The sequence below is a fragment of the Lissotriton helveticus genome, chromosome 4_1 (assembly GCF_964261635.1).
Source record: "Lissotriton helveticus chromosome 4_1, aLisHel1.1, whole genome shotgun sequence".
Taxonomy (NCBI): Eukaryota; Metazoa; Chordata; class Amphibia; order Caudata; family Salamandridae; genus Lissotriton; species Lissotriton helveticus.
In genome coordinates this window covers 797,877,808-797,896,620 of record NC_136063.1, presented here as the reverse complement: position 1 = coordinate 797,896,620, position 18,813 = coordinate 797,877,808, and the positions used below count along the sequence as shown (strand labels likewise).

Below are 18,813 nucleotides of genomic sequence, written 5' to 3'. Positions count from 1 at the left end.
AATACTGGATAACTGCAGTTACAGGTAAGTAACGCATTTCTTATCAAGTATTTGGGTGTCTTTCATAGATTCACATGCCTGAATCAGAGTAGCAAGCAATATATCATGCACATTTTCTTGGTGGAACATCATATATGAGTCTGAGATAATACATATCACGCTACTGCAAACCACCAAAAAGCATGGTCATGTAAATATTAGTAAAAGAATGTGCATACCAGTAACAGATGGAGGGATGTAAGAAGGCTCACCTCACTGGAATAGATGGAGAAGGACTGCTCGGCCCACTGCTGCATCCTTCATCAGCTCAGTATCCAGGCAATAGTGCCTGGTGAAGGTGTGCGGGGACTTCCAGGTCGCCGCTCTGCAGATGTCCAATACCGGCACTCCAGCAAACAGCGCCGCCGACGTGGACATGGCTCTTGTCGAATGAGCTTTGACTCGTGAGTCCAGAGGCCGACTGGCCTTGTCTTGACAAAAGGTGATCGCTGAGGAAATCCACCTTGAAATACTTTGTTTCGTCAGGGGCATGCCTTTGCGTGGTCTACTAAAGGCAATAAATAGTTGAGATGACTTTCTGAAGTGTTGTGTCTTGTCGATGTAGAATTTAAGGCATCTCTTTAGATACAATGAATGCAGAGTCCTCTCGGCTGCAGTGGTGGGATTTGGAAAGAAAGACCTTAATACCACTGGTTCGTTAAGGTGGAAGTCCGAGGGGACTTTCGGAATAAACCGAGGGTTAGTTCGGAGAATGACCCTGTCCTCCCTGAACTGCATAAAAGGATCTTGGATCGAGAGAGCCTGTAACTCACTGACCCGTCTGGCAGATGTTAACGCCAGGAGGAGGGCCGTTTTCCATGAGAGGAATTTGATCTCCGCTTTATGGATGGGTTCGAAGGGGTGCTTCATTAGTTGGTGAAGGACCACATTGAGGTGCCACGACGGAGGGATTGGTCTTGGTCGTGGGAAGGACCTGAAGAGGCCTTTGAGGAATTGTTTTATAAGTCTGTCCGCCCATAGGGATGGACCATTAGAAGTCCTTGTGAATCTGGAGATTGCCGCTAGATGCACTTTGATAGACGCATGTGCGAGGCCCGATTGTGCTAGCTGCAATAGGTACGGCAGCAGTTGCTGTGGAATGATGTGGAAGGGATGCAAGCCTTTAGCGTCACACCAGGAACAGAACCGCTTCCATTTTAGTGAGTAGGTTTTATTAGTGCTGTCCGCTCTAGCCTTTGCAAGGACGTCTCTGCACTCCTACGGGATGTCTAGGTGGCTGAATTTGCGGTATCCAGGAGCCAAGCTGACAACTTTAGAGATTTCAAATTCAGGTGGAGAACCTGTCCTTGGGACATTGTGAGCAGGGTCGGATGGTGATGCAGGCGAAGAGGTGACCTGGCAGAGAGGCGATGAAGGTCCGTGAACCAGTGCTGCCTCGGCCAGGATGGAGCGATCAGGATCAGAGTGCAGGGCTCCGACTTCATCTTCCTGAGAACCCTGTGTATCAGTGGAAATGGTGGAAAGGCGTACGCAAATACGTTCCGCCATGCTATGGAAAATTCATTTCCGAGGGTTCCTGGGTGGTGATGCCTGCTTGCGAAGCTTGGGCATCTGGCGTTCTCCCTGGTGGCAAAAAGGTCGATTTGCGGGGTTCCCCACTCCATGAAGATGTGCTTCAGCACTTCCGTGTCTAGCTCCCATTCGTGGGATGGAGACCTCTCTCTGCTCAGGGCGTCCGCCAAGACATTGTCCTTACCCGGGACGTACTCCGCTTTCAGCGTTATTCCATGTTCCAGAAGCCAGTTCCAGACTCTTTGCGATTCTCGAGACAGTGAGAGCGATCGCGTCCCCCCCTGTTTGTTCAGGTAGTGCATCGTCGTGGTGTTGTCTGTTCTGACGAGCACTGGGGAGTTTCGAATGCGCGGCAGGAACGCTTGCAGAGCTAGGAAGACCGCTCTTAACTCCAGTAGGTTGATGTGGAGCTTGGTTTCTTGTGTCGTCCACTTGCCGTTGATCTGGAGTTCTTGGAGGACCGCTCCCCAGCCTTCTAGGGATGCGTCCGTCGTTATTACGTGTGGTTCTGCTGGAAGCAGGAATGGTAGTCCTTTCGACAGGTGTTTGGGCGATCTCCACCACTGTAAGTGGTTGACCATGGTCCGAGTGACACGTATGCAGTCCTCGAATGAGCCCGTAGCTTGTGTCCATTGCTTCGTCAGTTCCTCTTGGAGAGGTCGCATTTTGAGGCGGCAATGGGGAATGAGCATGATGCATGAGGACATCATGCCGAGAAGAGACTTAAAGGTGCGGACCGGCAGAGTCTTCCGTGATGCCACTGATGTGGCCAGGGAGATGATTTTGAACTTCCGCTCCTGAGAGGGAAAAGCTCTGACGCGTACTGTGTCCAGGGTCGCCCCAAGGAATGTAATGACCTTGTTGGGTTCCAGTGCCGACTTTACGTGGTTGAGGGTCAAACCTAGTCGGTGGAAAATATTCAGACAGGCGTTGGAGGATATGGTTGCGGCTGTCGCAGATGGTGCTTTTACCAGCCAGTCGTCCAGGTATGGGAATACCTGGTGACCCTGTTGACGAAGGAAGACTGCCACGGGTGAGAGGCATTTGGTAAATATCCGTGGGGCAGATTTGAGGCCAAACGGAAGGACACGAAATTGGTAGTGTTGTCCCGCCACTGCAAACCTGAGGTAATTCCTGTGCCCTTTGAGGATAGGAATATGGTAGTAGGCGTCCTGTAGGTCTAAGGACGTCATGTAGTCCCCTTCCTCCAGGAGACCCAGGATTTCCTGTAGAGTTACCATGCGGAACGATTGTTTCTTTAGGAACACGTTGAGGGCCCTGAGGTCGAGGATTGGCCTTCACTTTTTCCCTTTTTTGTGGATGAGGAAGAAGTGGGAGTAGAAACCTTTCCCTTTGTGGGCCTGTGGAACTTTCTCTATCGCTCCTTTTTGGAGCATGGAAGCGATTTCCTGAAGAAGCAGCCGTAGGTGCCTGTGGGACCGATTGCCAGGTGGTGTTGTTGGGGGAATTGAGACAAATTCTAGAGAATGTCCAAATTGTATGAGTTGGAGAACCCACCGATCTGATGTTATCTTTTGCCAATTGTGTAGGAAGTATGTGAGTTTCCCTCCAAGTTTTAAAGAATGCAATGGTGGATGGACTGGCCATTGAAATAAGTCATTGGCGGTTGCCAGCAGGTCTTTTTGATTTTTCCCCCTGTAGTTTGACTTGCCGTAGGAAGTCCGACGGCCCTGCTGGTTCTGTCGCGGTTGGAATTGCGATTTGCTCTGGGTGTACGAATAGGAAGACCTATTCTGGTAGGAACCCCTATATGAAGACTGTCCCCTTCCTCTGGTGCCACGATAGGACTGGTTTCGGAATTGCAGTGTTCCAAGAGCTTTGGCAGTGTCCGTGTCCTTTTTAATGGTGATGAGGGCCTTATCAATCTTTTCGCCAAAGAGATGTTGGCCGTCATAGGGCATGTCGAGTATTTTTGTTTGCACTTCCTGGCGGAAAGAGGTGGCCTTGGGCCAGCCCTGTCTTCGCAGTACGGCAGCACCTGCCAGCTGCCGGAAACCAGTCATGGCAACATCCATTGCGCAATCAATGAGTTCGGAGGCAGATGTTTGGCCTTCCAAGAGAAGCGAATGAGCCTCCTCCCTTACATCCTCCAGCAGATCGGATAGATAGGGTGCAATGTCTGCCCAGAGTTGACGATTGTAACGGCCCAGAAGAGCTATAGAATCCGCCACTTTCACCGTCATGCCCGACGTAGTGGAGAAACGTTTGCCAATTGCATCCAGTTTTCTGTCTTCCTTGTCAGGTGGTGTCGACAGAGGCGAGGCTGGATTGCGCGAGTTTTTCTGCGCCGCTTGGGTTACCACAGAGTCTGCCTTGGGGTGACCTGTGAGGCATGCTGGCGCCGATGATGTAGCCTTGTATTTCTTATCCAGCCTGGGTACAACCACTTGGATGGAAGCTGGCGTTTGCATTAGTTGTTTGCCCTGTTTCCAGATAAAGTCAATAATGGGGATCGACCTTGTTGTCTGTTTAGTGGGCTCCTTAAAATCATAAAGGAAGCATTCAGTCTCCTGAGTTTCCATAGACATATGGAAACGTTTGGCAGCCCGCTCAACCAGATTATGGAATCCACCAATGTCTGCGGTGGCGATTCCGAAGACTGTGGTTCTGGAGAGGCTGGAGAATGTGTAACATAGTCCTGGTCTACATCTGGGTCCGACTCGTCGTCATGGACCTCGCCTTCTTCTTGATCTCTCTCCTCGTCGTCAGACGAGTGAATGTCTTGTGTCGGCTCCTGGTCTTTACTAAGTACCAGTGGAGGTGGCCTGTGTCGAGACGAAGGAGCAGGTACCTGCGCAGCTGGAAGTGCAGGCGTAGTGTGTTTTTCCGGAAACCGCTCTTTGTAATCTTATATCAGGAATTGCAGGTCCGAGACAATGGATGCTGGCAGGCACACCATTGGTGTAACTTGTGATTGCACTTGAGTGTGGACTAATTGCTCCATTTGTTCTTCCTCTTCCGGCTCCTCGTCTGTGCTTTGGCACTTCAGCACCAAGTCTGATGGGCTAGTTGCTTGAGTGTAGAACTCTTCATCCGATGCCTCACCCTGTAGTAGGCAGGCTGGAGGCAGTTGTTGCACCTTACTGGGCGACGTCAGGCGTGGTGTAATTGGCCTTTTCGTGATCTTAACGGTGACGTGGGATGTCTGAGGCGGGAAGGCATCCAGGGCATGCGAGAGCAGCTCAGACTCTTTCCATGTCCCTGCGGTCGTCGACGCTTGTGTCGACGGCGCCTTCGTAGAAATCACCTTCGTCGACGGTGTCGTCGTCGACGCAGCCTTCGTGGATGGCAATGTCACCGCCGTTGACGATCTTCCCGTCGTCGACGGTTTTCCCGTCGTCGACGGTATTCCCGTCGTCGACGGTATTCCCGTCGTCGACGGTATTCCCGTCGTCTACGGTATTCCCGTCGTCGGCGGCATGCTCCTCGTCGACGGTATGGTCTTCGTCGACGGTGTCGTCGTCGATGTTTTCGACGTCGATCTCGTCGACGACGGTAGTATCTTCGTCGTCGATGGAGTGACTGGCATAGTAGACGGCACAGGTTTACTCGCCGAAGATGAAGGCGTTGTCCTCGTCGTCAAGGAGGCGGCCGACGATGCTGTCGTCGCCGACACTGTCGTCCTCGACGTGGAGACAGTTTTGTACGCTGAGGAGACCATCGACGCTGTTGTCGTTGTTAAGGCCAGCGGCTGCTTCCTGGTGACAGGAAGATCCTTGCCAGACACGGAGGTTTTGCCCTCTGAGGACTTTTTGGAAGTCTTCTTAGGAGGGGTGTCTGAGGGGCTAGGGGAAGTAACCCTTGGCCTCTTCAAGGAGAAATGCGAAGATCCAGCAACACTCACCTTCTGACACCAAGTCATCTGTTCTGGTCTTCAGCCTATTTAACCAGAGTAGTAGGCGTCCTTCTCGGTCCTTCAGGGTTTTGTTCGAGAAGGTCCTACATATTTTGCAGTCCTTGGCTTGATGTTGAGGGTAGGGGCAGTATAAACAAGTTTCATGTTTATCCTCTACATGAAGCCTTTTTTTGCCACAGGAGTAACAGGCTCTAAAGAGACCTTTTTCTGGCTATCAGCCATAATGCTAGAAGTTGAATAAAATCGTTTTTTGTAGAAAGAAGAAAGATTCCTGAGGAGAACTCAGGTGGAGACTCCCTAGCACAACGTGCGGTAGAAAATCTGAGAGACTTGGGCTCCTGACAGGAAGGTTCTAGAAGGAGGTGGTAGCTGATTGGTTGGTTTTCTTTACTTTGGTCCTTTTCACAAAAGGACACAGATAGGCCACCAAGGTGGGACCCTTGGGCCTACTTTGTTTTGGTCCTTTTTACATAAGGACGTGGATAGGACACTAAGGTGATACCTTTAGGCCTATTCTTTTCTATGTATGTCTATAGGACATTACTTTTTTATATACCGGAGGCTCCCGTCTCGACGACGGGGAATGATTCAGGCATGTGAATCTATGAAAGACACCCAAATACTGGATAAGAAAACAAGTTACTTACCTGTAATTTCAGTTATCCAGTATTGGTATTTATCACCGATTCACATGCCTGAATCATTCCCCGTCGCCGAGGCGGGAGTCCCACGGTATATAAAAACAAGCATTAGAAATGCAATCGGGCTCGGATTTATTTGAGTTTGAGCTAATGGCATTGTAAATGGTAATGTATTTTTGCTAAGTGTTATGGAGTGTGTTAATGTGGTGGTGGTGGTAGTGGTAGTACTGGTGGTGGAGGTACTGGTAGTACTGGCGGTGGTGGTAGTACTGTTGGTGGTGGTAGTGGTAGTACTGGTGGCTGTAGTAGTGGTAGTACTGGTGGCTGTAGTAGTGGTAGTACTGGTAGTACTGATGGTGGTAGTACTGGTGGTGGTGGTACTGGTAGTGGTAGTACTGGTAGTAGTGGTAGTACTGGAGGTGGTGGTACTGGTAGTGGTGGTACTGGTAGTGGTAGTACTGTTGGTGGTAGTACAGGTGGTGATAGTACTGGTAGCGGTGGTACTGGTGGTGGTGGTACTGGTAGCGGGAGTACTGGTGGTGCTGGTACTGGTAGCAGTAGCATTGGTGGTGGTGGTACTTCTGCCCGTAATACTGGTAGTGGTAGTACTGGTGGTGGTGGTACTGGTGGTGGTGGTAGTACTGGTACTGGTAGTACTGGTGGTGGTGGTAGTACTGTTGGTGGTGATAGTGGTAGTACTGGTGGCTGTAGTAGTGGTAGTACTGGTGGTGGTAGTACTGGTAGTACTGATGGTGGTAGTACTGGTGGTGGTGGTACTGGTAGTGGTAGTACTGATGGTGGTGGTACTGGTACTGGTAGTAGTGGTAGTACTGGAGGTGGTGGTACTGGTATTGGTAGTATTGTTGGTGGTAGTACTGGTGGTGGTAGTACTGGTAGTGGTGGTACTGGTAGCGGGAGTAATGGTGGTGGTGGTGGTACTGGTAGCAGTAGCATTGGTGGTGGTGGTACTGCTGCCCGTAATACTGGTAGTGGTAGTACTGGTGGTGGTGGTACTGGTGGTGGTAGTACTGGTGGTGGTAGTGGTACTGGTTGTGGTAGTACTGGTACTGGTAGTACTGTTGGTGGTTGTAGTGGTAGTACTGGTGGCTGTAGTAGTGGTAGTACTGGTGGCTGTAGTAGTGGTAGTACTGGTGGTTGTAGTACTGGTAGTACTGATGGTGGTAGTACTGGTAGTACTGGTGGTGGTGGTGGTACTGGTAGTGGTAGTACTGGTGGTGGTGATACTGGTAGTACTGGTGGTGGTGGTACTGGTAGTGGTAGTAGTGGTAGTACTGGAGGTGGTGGTACTGGTAGTGGTAGTACTGTAGGTGGTAGTACTGGTTGTGGTAGTACTGGTAGTGGTGGTACTGGTGGTGGTGGTACTGGTAGCGGGAGTGCTGGTGGTGGTGGTACTGGTAGCAGTAGCATTGGTGGTGGTGGCACTGCTGCCCGTAATACTGGTAGTGGTAGTACTGGTGGTGGTGGTACTGGTGGTGGTAGTACTGGTGGTGGTAGTGGTACTGGTTGTGGTAGTACTGGTACTGGTAGTACTGGTGGTGGTGGTAGTACTGTTGATGGTGGTAGTGGTAGTACTGGTGGCTGTAGTAGTGGTAGTACTGGTGGTAGTACTGGTGGCTGTAGTAGTGGTAGTACTGGTGGTGGTAGTACTGGTAGTACTGATGGTGGTAGTACTGGTAGTACTGGTGGTGGTGGTGGTACTGGTAGTACTGGTGGTGGTGGTACTGGTAGTACTGGTGGTGGTGGTACTGGTAGTGGTAGTACTGGAGGTGGTGGTACTGGTAGTACTGTTGGTGGTAGTACTGGTGGCGGTAGTACTGGTAGTGGTGGTACTGGTGGTGGTGGTACTGGTAGCGGGAGTACTGGTGGTGGTGGTACTGGTAGCAGTAGCATTGGTGGTGGTGGTACTGCTGCCCGTAATACTGGTAGTGGTAGTACTGGTGGTGGTGGTACTGGTGGATTCCATGAAAAAATATTCTCAAAATGGCCTACTCAATGCACCTCGACCCCTATCACAGCACCTTTTGAATTGTAGCTCGCCCCTTCCCCACAGCTCCTCTGTAGCCCCTCAATCATGAATATAAAATCCAAAGGCATTGAAGTATACAGGCGCCAAGATAGACCTGCCGATGGCCGTCATTCCTGATAAGACTAAGAGTGCAAATATCCACAAACCACAATAAACTGCGAACCTTCGTGCTTTTTGGGGGGTATTTGCCCCCCAAATAATGCTTGCTGCCCATGCCCTGCCATTGAAGTGTTAACTGTCAGACACAAATTTGCGTTTATTCCATCTCTTCCCCCCCCCCCCCCGCCCTCCCCCCCTCCCCCGCCAGCGTCTTCTCTCCCTAAACTGCAGCAAAGATGTCCGACTCCCTCCCCACCACGAGGCCGCTAACACCCCGCTGGTAACCCTATCCCTTGTGTCCGTGAACACTGAGTGATTAGCAAGTTTGTTTTTAAAGCCCAGAATTCCTTCAGATGCTGCCCGAAGGAGCGGAAGGGGCTCCCCGTGGAACGTAAACAAACCATTTAAAACGATGACGATCGTAGCCCCCTGGGACCATGCAGCCTCATGGCCTTAGCCTGTGTGGTCTCACACTAGTATGGAGGAGTTTAGGAACAACGGTCTCCCTTTCTCGGCTGGAATAGAGCTCACGTCATTTTACCATGTTGGGATGCCACCGTGTGAAGGCTGAACGTGCGCAATATTCAAGACATGGGCTGGATAGGGGGCCGGAGAATAAGGGCCACTGCGGGTTCATACTTAATTATGGCAACAGGGTCAAAGTGGATATTTCGAGGGCAGCATTACATTTGGAGAGAGCAGGTCTTTAAGTGGGTCCAGGCGGAGCTCAGCACCAGCAGTTCTAAACAAGGTGATGGCAAATAAAACACGCCGCAATCGCGCATGATACATGCAATGCAATGGTGAACGCGCTCGCACCATCTGGATTGCATTACACGGGCACTCTGACAGCTCCTAATTAAGATTAATAAGTCTGCCGTGCGCGAAACCGCCGAAAATATGCCAAATCGGGCACGCGTAAATTACATATAGCCTATCACGTCAACGCTACTAAATACACAGCACAGCGAAGACGAATCACTAGGCAGATGCCATAAAAAACTAAGGAATGTGCCAGCCGGACCCCTTTCTGGATTCTTTTTTTTTTTTGAACGCATAAGAGCTCGGAAGCTCCGCCCCCCACTTCGTGGAGGCGTAGGCCCGAGCCCTAAAAAGCAGTGCCAAAAGTAAATTACAGTAGTAGGAGCTATGAGAAAGGCCTAAGGCCTAGATTGTAGAAGCCTATCTACCTCATTATGCTAAAAAGACCAAAGTTTTTGTTCCAACCAATCAGCTCACAGCACCCTCTAGAACCCTCTCTGCAGAGCCAGTTCTCCTCAGATTTTCGTTAAAACAAGTGGGAATGAGTATCCCAAAAATTAGAGAACTGACTCTCCGGGGAGGAGGGTGGGTGCATGTGAATCTATGAAAGATACCAATACTGGATAACTGAAGTTACAGGTAAGTAACTTGTTTTCTTATCCAGTATTGGGGTATCTTTCATATATTCACATGCCTGAATCAGAGTAGCAAGCAGTATGCCAGGTAAAAGTCGGTTGCGGATGGTGGGAGACTTATAGTGATACACTTTCATAAACATATGTTTAACAACCAACAATTGCGAAGTAAATATTACTAATTATAAACATGACTAGATCCCAAAGAGCAGTCATATAACATTAAACAGGAACAGCAATATCACGCCAAACAAGCAAGTAATCTGTAATATACATACATCTTTACATTCACAGATATATTGAAAGGCATAGACTCATGATAAAATGAATAAACATTGGTTACCTGAATTTGTTCTTACGGAAACAGGTGACGTAAAACCGCTTGACCAACTGCCGCATCATCTTGGTTTGCTGATTGCAGGCAGTAATGCTTTGTAAACGTGTAGACATTCTTCCATGTCGCAGCACGGCAAATATTTTCTAGCGTCACTCCTGCAAACATTGCTGTAGATGCTGCTACCAGTTCTTGTAGAGTGAGACCTGATAGTTCTTTGTAATCGTTTGTTAGATTTGACGTGGCAAAATTGGATCGCAGAGGCTATCCTTCTGGAATTTGTGGCTTTAGTGACCGCTTTCCCCAGTGTAGCTTGGCCATAAGCTATGAATAACTGATCTGATTTCCTGATATTTTTTGTTCTTTGAAGATAAAACTTCAAACATCGCTTGATGTCCAAAGAATGCAGTGTTCTTTTCGCCGGGGTTGTAGGATTTGGGTAGAAAACTTGTAATTTCACTGGTTCGTTTAGATGGAAATGAGAAGGCACTTTGGGTATGAAAGTTGGATTCGTCCGAAGAGTGACATACTCTTGAGCAAAATACAAGAAGGGTTCTTTTATAGTGAAAGCCTGAATCTCTCCTCCTCTTCTGGCAGATGTCACGGCTAAAAGTAAGGCGACCTTCCATGTCAGGTACTTGAGGTCGGCTTTGTGAATCGGCTCGAACGGGTGCTTCATCAGTTGTGAGAGAACCGTGTTGAGATCCCATTACGGTGGTGAAGGTTTAACCGGAGGATAAGCCTGGAAAAGACCTCTCATGAACTGTTTTATCAGCGATGAAGAACATAGTGAGGGAATGTCAGCCACCTTCCTGAACCTGGATAGAGCTGCCAGATAGACCTTTATCGAAGAGAAGGAAAGGGCCGAACGAGCCAAATGTAAAAGGTAAGGAAGAATTTTTTCTGCAGGAGCTTCAATAGGATATAAAGTGTTAGAAGTACACCAGGAGCAGAATCGCTTCCATTTGAGACAACAAGTCTTTAATGTGCTCTGAGCTCGTGCTTTCTTTAAGATGTCCCGGCAATCCTGAGGAATTTGGAGGTGTTGAAACTCTAAGAAGTTAGGAGCCATGCGTGCAATTTCAGAGATTGAGGGTCTGGGTGTAGTATCTGACCCTCGTTGCGCGACAGTAGTGTTGGAGCCGGGAGAAGTTTGATTGGAGGCGCCTGTGATAGCAATACGAGTTCCTGAAACCAATACTGACGAGGCCATCTGGGAGCAATTAAGAGGAGATGGGAGCAATTAAGAGGAGACGGCAGCCCCCCAGCTTCCTTTTGCGCAACACGAGGAATAAACGGGATCGGAGGAAAGGCGTAAGCATAAATCCCTGACCATCGCATGGACAGGGCATTCCCTCTTGATCCCTGTTGAGGGTATCTGCTGGCATAATACCGGCAATCCTTGTTCTGTTGGGTCGCAAATAAGTCCAACGTTGGCTGGCCCCATGTCTGGAACACCTTGACCAATTGAGTGTTGTCCAGCTCCCACTCGTGGCAATCCGAAAAGGATCTGCTGAGTTTGTCCGCTAGGGTATTGTGGATGCCCTTGACATGTTCCGCTTTGAGAGTTATGTTGTGAAGTGGTAGCCATTCCCATAACTTCTGAGCCTCCTTTGAGAGGGTCGCTGACCTTGTTCCTCCCTGCTTGTTCACATAAAACATGCTGATAGTATTGTCCGTTCCGACCAGGACTGAAGACCCTGCGATTCTGGGAAGGAATGCTTGTAGGGATAGAATAATGGCTCTCAACTCCAAACTGTTGATGTGACATTGTCTGTATTTCTGAGACCATTTGCCCTGCACTTGCAAGTCTTGGAGAGGACCTCTCCAGCCCTCCATGGAAGCATCCGTCGTTAGAACGAAGTCCGGAGGAGTTTGCAAGAACGTGAGTCCTTGTTTTAGATTGTGTAGTTGCGTTCACCATTGAAGAGCATCTACCAAGCGTGTGGTTACTTTGATGATGTCGTCGAAGGAACCTGTTGCTTGATCCCACTGAAGATGTAGCTCCTCCTGTAGAGGTCGCATTTTTAGACGTGCTAGTGGAATGAGATTTATGGCCGAGGAACACATTCCTAGAAGTGAAGCGAACAGAAAGTGACTTTCTTTTTGATAGTTTCATGGCCAATGTCTGTAGACGGAGTTGCCTTTCTTGAGACAAGAATGCTCTGCATTGTATTGTGTCTAGACGAGCTCCTAGGAAAGGCAGGATTCTTCTCTGAATCAATTGAGATTTGTTTTCGTTCACAGTGAGATCCAGGGATGCAAAGAGATTGCGACACGCTGTAATGTCGTTCTGTACTTTGCACTTTGATGGACCTTTGACTAGCCAGTCGTCCAAGTACGGGAAAACCTGGATCCCTGAAGAGCGTAGTGCTGCCGCTACCGGGGCCAGGCACTTCGTAAAAATCCTTGGAGCCGATTTGAAGCCAAATGGAAGTACTTTAAATTGATAATGGGCGGCAGCCACAGTGAAACTGAGATATTTTCGATGTTTTGGATGAATTGGGATGTGAAAGTATGCGTCTTCCATGTCCAAAGAAGCCATGAAATCTCCCTCGTTTAGGCAACTTAGAATTTCCGAAAAGGTGACCATGCGAAAACCCTGCTTCTTGAGATATCTGTTGAGATTGCGCAGGTCCAAGATCGGTCGCCATTCCCCTGATTTCTTCTTTATGAGGAAAAAACAGGAATAATAGCCTGTCCGCCTTTGATGAACTGGAACTTTTTCAATGGCGTTCTTGAGGAGCATTGAATGAGCTTCCTTAAACAATAAGTGAAGACGAGGGGGAGGGGGGTCCCCTGGGCGGAGTTATTGGTGGTTTGGTGACAAACTCTAGGGTGTGTCCATGTTGAACTAGGTCTAACACCCATTGATCCATTGATCGGATGTAATCTATTGCCACTGTTGTAGAAAGCCAGATATTTTCACGCCCACAGGGAGGGAAAGAAAAAAGGTTGGCGCCCGACTGATCTCACTGTTTTCTGTGAGTTTCTCGGCCTTGATTGTTTGTGCGCTTTCGTCCGTCTTGGCGAGAGAAACTAGCTGTTCCAGACTGGCAGTAAGAAGACTGATAATTCTGCCGGTATTGAGGCTGATATTGTCTGCCTTGTTGGTAATAGCTTCCTCTAGAGTAGTATCCACGTCCTCTAGCACCTCTAAAGGATCCCCGTTTGTATTGCAGGGAAGCCAGGGATCTTGCGCTATCAGTGTCCGTTTTGATTGCTTGGAGGGTCTTGTCTATGTGTTTGCCAAATAGAGACTCTCCGTCATAGGCCATACCCAGGATCTTTAGTTGGACCTCGGGCCGAAAGGTGATAGCCTTTAGCCAGCCCTGACGTCTGAGAACTGCGGCTCCTGCCAGTTGTCTAAAGTTTGTATTTGCAATATCCAAAGCGCAGTCGATGGTTTCTGCAGCTGCGCGCTCTCCTTCCATCAAGATCTTGCGAGCCTCCTGTCTTTTATCTTCCGGGATTAGGTCAATCAGCCCAGCCATGTCAGACCCCATTTGGCGATCATAGCGCCCTATAATCACCAAAGAATTTGGAGCCCTGATTGAGGCAGCAGCCATGGTGTAATTGTTTTTACCGATAAGGTCCAAACGATGCCCCTCCTTATCCGGTGGTGTAGTGATGGGGGTGGCTGGGTTTTTCGATCTGTGTTGTGCAGCCTGTGAAATGACCGAATCCGGCCACGGGTGTCCAGTAAGGCATGAAGGGCTACCAAGAGGAGCACGATATTTTTTGTCAATCCGTGGTAACACCGCAGGCACAGAAGCAGGATTTCTCATCACTTTGATGCCTTCTTTCCAGATATAATCGATAATAGGAATGGCTCTAGACACCTTCCTAGTCTCTTCTTTACAATCATGAAGAAAACAGTATGTCTGTTCTACTGTTACTGGTAGTTCAAATCTATTCGCAGCTCGCTGTATAAGATTATGAAACCCACCTATGTCTTCAGGTGGTGAGTCTGAAGGTTGTGGGGTTGGCGGAGATAGCATGGGAATTACATAATCATCCCACGGATCCAACGGAGGATTATCTGGTAACTCGTCTTCTTCTACGTCTTCATCCAAAGAAGTATCCGGGGTCTGTACAGGCAAATCAGGTTGTGGCGTTTCCGTGACCGGAGATCTAGGTGGTGGAATTTCAGGTTGAGGAACAGAGTCTGCAGGTTGGGGTGGAGTATCGACCTGCTGTGGTGGAAAGCGTTGTCTGTAGTCTGCCAGGATGGCCTGTAAATCCTGAATGAGGCTCGGTGGCAGATGGCTGGACTCTGAAGCCTGAGATCGCCTCTGGTATTCTGTACGGTGAGGCACTATAATGTTCTCTTGATAGTAGTGCTCAGTATAGTAATCATCCTCCTCATCATCCTGACACTTAATGTTCAACTGCGAAGGATGGTAAGCTACCCCAAAAGCTCCCTCGTCATCATCCTCAAAATCATCTTCCTCTTCATGAGCACAGGTCTCTAAGAGATGAGAGGGCATAAGTGGCGAGATATAAGAATGTTCTTGCCTCTGGTATGATGTTACTTGGAAAGTTTTTGAAGAAATTGGCGTAGAAAATGCCTGTATTGTGGCTGGAGGCTTTGTTGAAGCAGAATCTACTGATCTTGGTGGCCCCGTAGACAATGATGAACTTGGTAGCTGGATTATTGCAGGCGTCGACGACGGGACCATCGTCGACGGACTCGACGTCGATGGAATGGTCATCGACGGTCATCATCCTCAAAATCATCTTCCTCTTCATGAGCATAGGTCTCTAAGAGATGAGAGGGCGTAAGTGGCGAGATATAAGAATGTTCTTGCCTCTGGTATGATGTTACTTGGAAAGTTTTTGAAGAAATTGGCGTAGAAAATGCCTGTATTGTGGCTGGAGGCTTTGTTGTAGCAGAATCTACTGATCTTGGTGGCCCCGTAGACAATGATGAACTTGGTAGCTGGATTATTGCAGGCGTCGACGACGGGACCATCGTCGACGGACTCGACGTCGATGGAATGGTCATCGACGGACTGGACGTCGACGGTACACCCGTCGACGGACTCGTCGTCGACTGACTCGACGGGACTACCGTCGACGGACTCATCGTCGACAGGACCACAGTCGACGGACTCGTCGTCGACGGACTTTGCTTCTTCGTCGACGAGACGGTCGTCAACGGCACCGTAGATGTCTGTCGATGGGGGCTTCCATGGTATCTTCGTCGACGAGTGTTTCTTCGACGACGAGGCTGTCGTCGACGGTGGTTGTTTTAGTCACAATGGAGATCCTAGTAGACAGAATAGGAGAGGTGATGGCTGTAGTAGAAATTGACGCCGTCGACGAAGGAGCAGAAGATGTTACTGAGATGGTAATCAGAGGAAAAGCTGAGGAAACAGAACAACTTTTACTCACAGTTTTGTTTTTAGAGTCCTTGAGAGCTGGGGCTTCAGGGAGAGAAGATGGAGATCTCTGTGAAGAGCCCGAAGTGGAGTGGGAGGTTTTTACATGCTTTCTCCCCTCACTTGGATAATCCTTCTGTGATCTTACTCTTTTGCTGGAGGTCAAAGCTCTCTCTTCATCATCAGTAGAAGAGGATTTGAGCCATAAAAGGACTCAGGCCTCCCTATCCCTTATAGTCTTGGAAGGGAAGGTGCGGCAGATCTTACAATTTTTTGCCTCATGTTTTGGATAAAGGCAATTAATGCAGTCCTTATGTTGGTCATCAACATGGACCCTTTTCTTTTCACATGTTCTGCAAGGTCTAAACAAGGCCTTCTTGTCAGACATCCTGAAGTAGAGAAAAACTGAGTAGAGACTCAGGGAGACTCCCTTCCACACGACGTGCGGTGAAAATCTGAGGAGAACTGGCTCTGCTGAGAGGGTTCTAGAGGGTGCTGTGAGCTGATTGGTTGGAACAAAGACTTTGGTCTTTTTAGCATAATGATGTAGATAGGCTACTACAATCTAGGCCTCAGGCCTTTCTCATAGCTCCTATTACTGTAATTTACTTTTGGCACTGCTTTTTTATATACCGTGGGACTCCCGCTTCGGCGACGGGGAATGATTCAGGCATGTGAATCTATGAAAGATACCCCAATACTGGATAAAATATGATTATTCTATTAGTGTACAGATGTATGAAAAACTAGGGATGGTGTGCCAATAGGCCGACTGTGGCAGTGACTTGCGTGCGGTTAGTGAAGGCCACACATTACAAAAATGATAATTATACAAAAAAATAATATTGTTAGATCAAAGCAAATTATTGCAGCACAATTAATGGTGAATAATCATACATACTTGGTCATTTGAGCAAGCTCAAATTCCAACAATCTTTTTGCTTCCAGCAATGTGTTTATCTCCTGCTTTTGTTGCTTTTCAGTACCCTTTAAGTTATCCATCTCAAACGCTTGGACTTTTAGCTCATTCTGTATCGCTACCCTCTTGTTCGTCTCCTGATCCAGCTGATGAGTTAAATGTTTGAACTAGGAAAAAAACATTTAAAGCATTATTTGAAGAAATAAAGTTCAAACAGACAAAGTCACACTATGAAAAAAATTGAATCTACAATTCATACTTATTTATTTGCAAGGTGTACACTAAAATTGCTTGAAGGCAGCAGCAGATGGTATAGCATTCCAATTACTATATGACAAAATTGGGAGTATAGATTTGTTAGAGCGGCAAACGAAAAAAGGTCTTCAAACAGAGATACAAAGGGGATATGCAAATCAGAATTAAATTAGTTTAAAAAAAAAAAACACTCAACAAGTCAAGTCTTCAGTCTTTGCAAACACCTCCCTAGCAGGACTCATCATAAAAGTAATGGCAGAGCATTACAAAGTTAGGCAACAATAATAAGAAGCTCTCGTTCATTGATGCAATTCAGATTAGGTTAGTGATCACAGATGTCTGCTGGGGCATACATCACAATCTTGTAATTTACAGGAAGCCAGTGCATGTGTCAAATAAATCTAGATATGTTTAATGTTTAACTGATGTGCAGAAGGCCAGATATTAGACTTTCAGGTTCTGCACTTTTTGGGATTTAGTTCAAGATACTGGAGGATGGCTACATCAAATAAATGATTTACCTTCAGTAATGTTTCTATTTTCCAGTAGATATGGTGGCTTCTGCAGATTTTTTTATATGAACCTTTTTCCTAGGTGCCAGACTGGCTCCAACATTTTTGGTAATCCGTTCTGGGGGGCCACTGTCTAATGTCATAGACGGATAAAATAATCGCAGAAAGAGGAGGAGAGGGGAATAAGACAAGGTAACAAAACTCACATCCTCCCTTCATTACCTATATAACACCAAAGGTGTGGAAACCTGTTCGTTCTGGACCTTACTATGGTCCCAAATATTTCGGAGCTTTAAGCCATTACGCCCTTTTTCTTCTATTACACATGTGCAATGCCTTTGCAGTGATTTTATTATGCTATGCATTTGGGGGGCATAAGTGCCTGCTTGCAGTGCTCATCTGTTAAGTATCTGTTTATTAATTAGAAATCTTCATTTTATTTTTTACTTTTAAGTACAAGAAACTTCCAAAATGTTCAAGTCTTTCTCATTTGTATGCTTCACTTACCATGAGAAAACAAGTGACTGGGTGTAATGTAGCTAGAAATCACATTTTACCGTGAAGAAGGCTACTCACCTGTAACGGCTTTTGGAGAAGCAAGTTAACGGACATACAGGGTCAATTAGGCTTTAGTGAGGTATTGAGCATTGTTTAAATCTTATCCATGTTGCCATGAATAAAAACAACATTGGTATATCCTCAAAAAAATGTACGTTTTCTAAATCCCTGCTATTGTTCAGTGGGACTCAACTGAGAGCTCCCTCAAATGAAAGGTTGTGGCTGTCTTGGTAGTACCACCTAGCTAGAGTGTGGAAAGGTCACCAATGATTAAGTATGCCATAACAGTTTGGGTGAGGTTTCCATGTCCAGAATCCTAGGATGTTTTGGGACAACAGCAAGGTCCTGAATGAACAGGTGTTCACACCTTGGTTGTTATTTAATGTCAGAGGTGGATCTGTATAGCTCCACAGAAGTACAATAGCATGTAAATAAAGGTGCTACAGGAGGTGGTGACATCAGTTTGTCCTATTTATCATTAGCGCTCTGTCTAGGGACGCAAAAGAAGAATTTTGTATTAACAAAATAATCTACAACGCCCTCTAGCACCAGGGCATATTTGGTTAACAGTTGGGCTCTATAACTGGAAATTATAATAAAGGAGGCATATGGGAGAGTAACAAGGAAACAGAAAGATCTATTTAAAGGTTGTCCATTTTGTCACTGCTATCCTTAATTAGGGATCTTGTGTAGATTGTACTGTCCATGCAGCCTCCAAGGGAATTCACCAAGGTCCTCTGGGAAGCGTCTTTCTCCAAAACTACAGCTGAGACTTCTCCATTGACTTCCATTGGGCCCGCAGCTATGTTTCCACTCTACACACAGCCTCTGTGGGGTTCCTGGGTACTTACCGTGGGTGGTTCCTTGTGTTCCTGGCTCATATGGTACTTCTGACCCAAGTCCTGTTTTCCTTTGCAGTTCGCATTCCACTTTCTTAGTATATATTTTGGTCTCCCCTGGAGACCACTGTATTTTGTGCTACTTACCTGAATGCATTTGAATTATTCTTGTGTATTGTGTTGATATCGCTCGGCTAGGAGATGTACCAATGTGCTAGTGAGTGTTGTGCAATAAATAGACATTTTTATATGAACAATGTGTGTTTTTTTTGGGTTAACCTACACTACATGATTACACTTGTAAAACAAGGTGCTTAACACTCCTTCTTGATAAGCCTGAAGGCTGCTCTACACAGCTACCACTCAGAGCTTTCTATGG

At 47.4% G+C, this 18,813-nt stretch overlaps 1 protein-coding gene across 1 annotated transcript in view; it reads right to left on the bottom strand.

Annotated features, from left to right (window-relative positions):
• ROCK1 (Rho associated coiled-coil containing protein kinase 1) overlaps window positions 1-18,813 on the bottom strand; it is a 2,099,493-nt gene that overhangs the window by 826,848 nt on the left and 1,253,832 nt on the right. Inside the window, exon 20 of the mRNA XM_078687444.1 lies at window positions 16,253-16,437. Within this exon, the coding sequence (XP_078543570.1) occupies window positions 16,253-16,437 (185 nt within the window). The remainder of the gene's footprint in view (window positions 1-16,252; window positions 16,438-18,813) is intronic.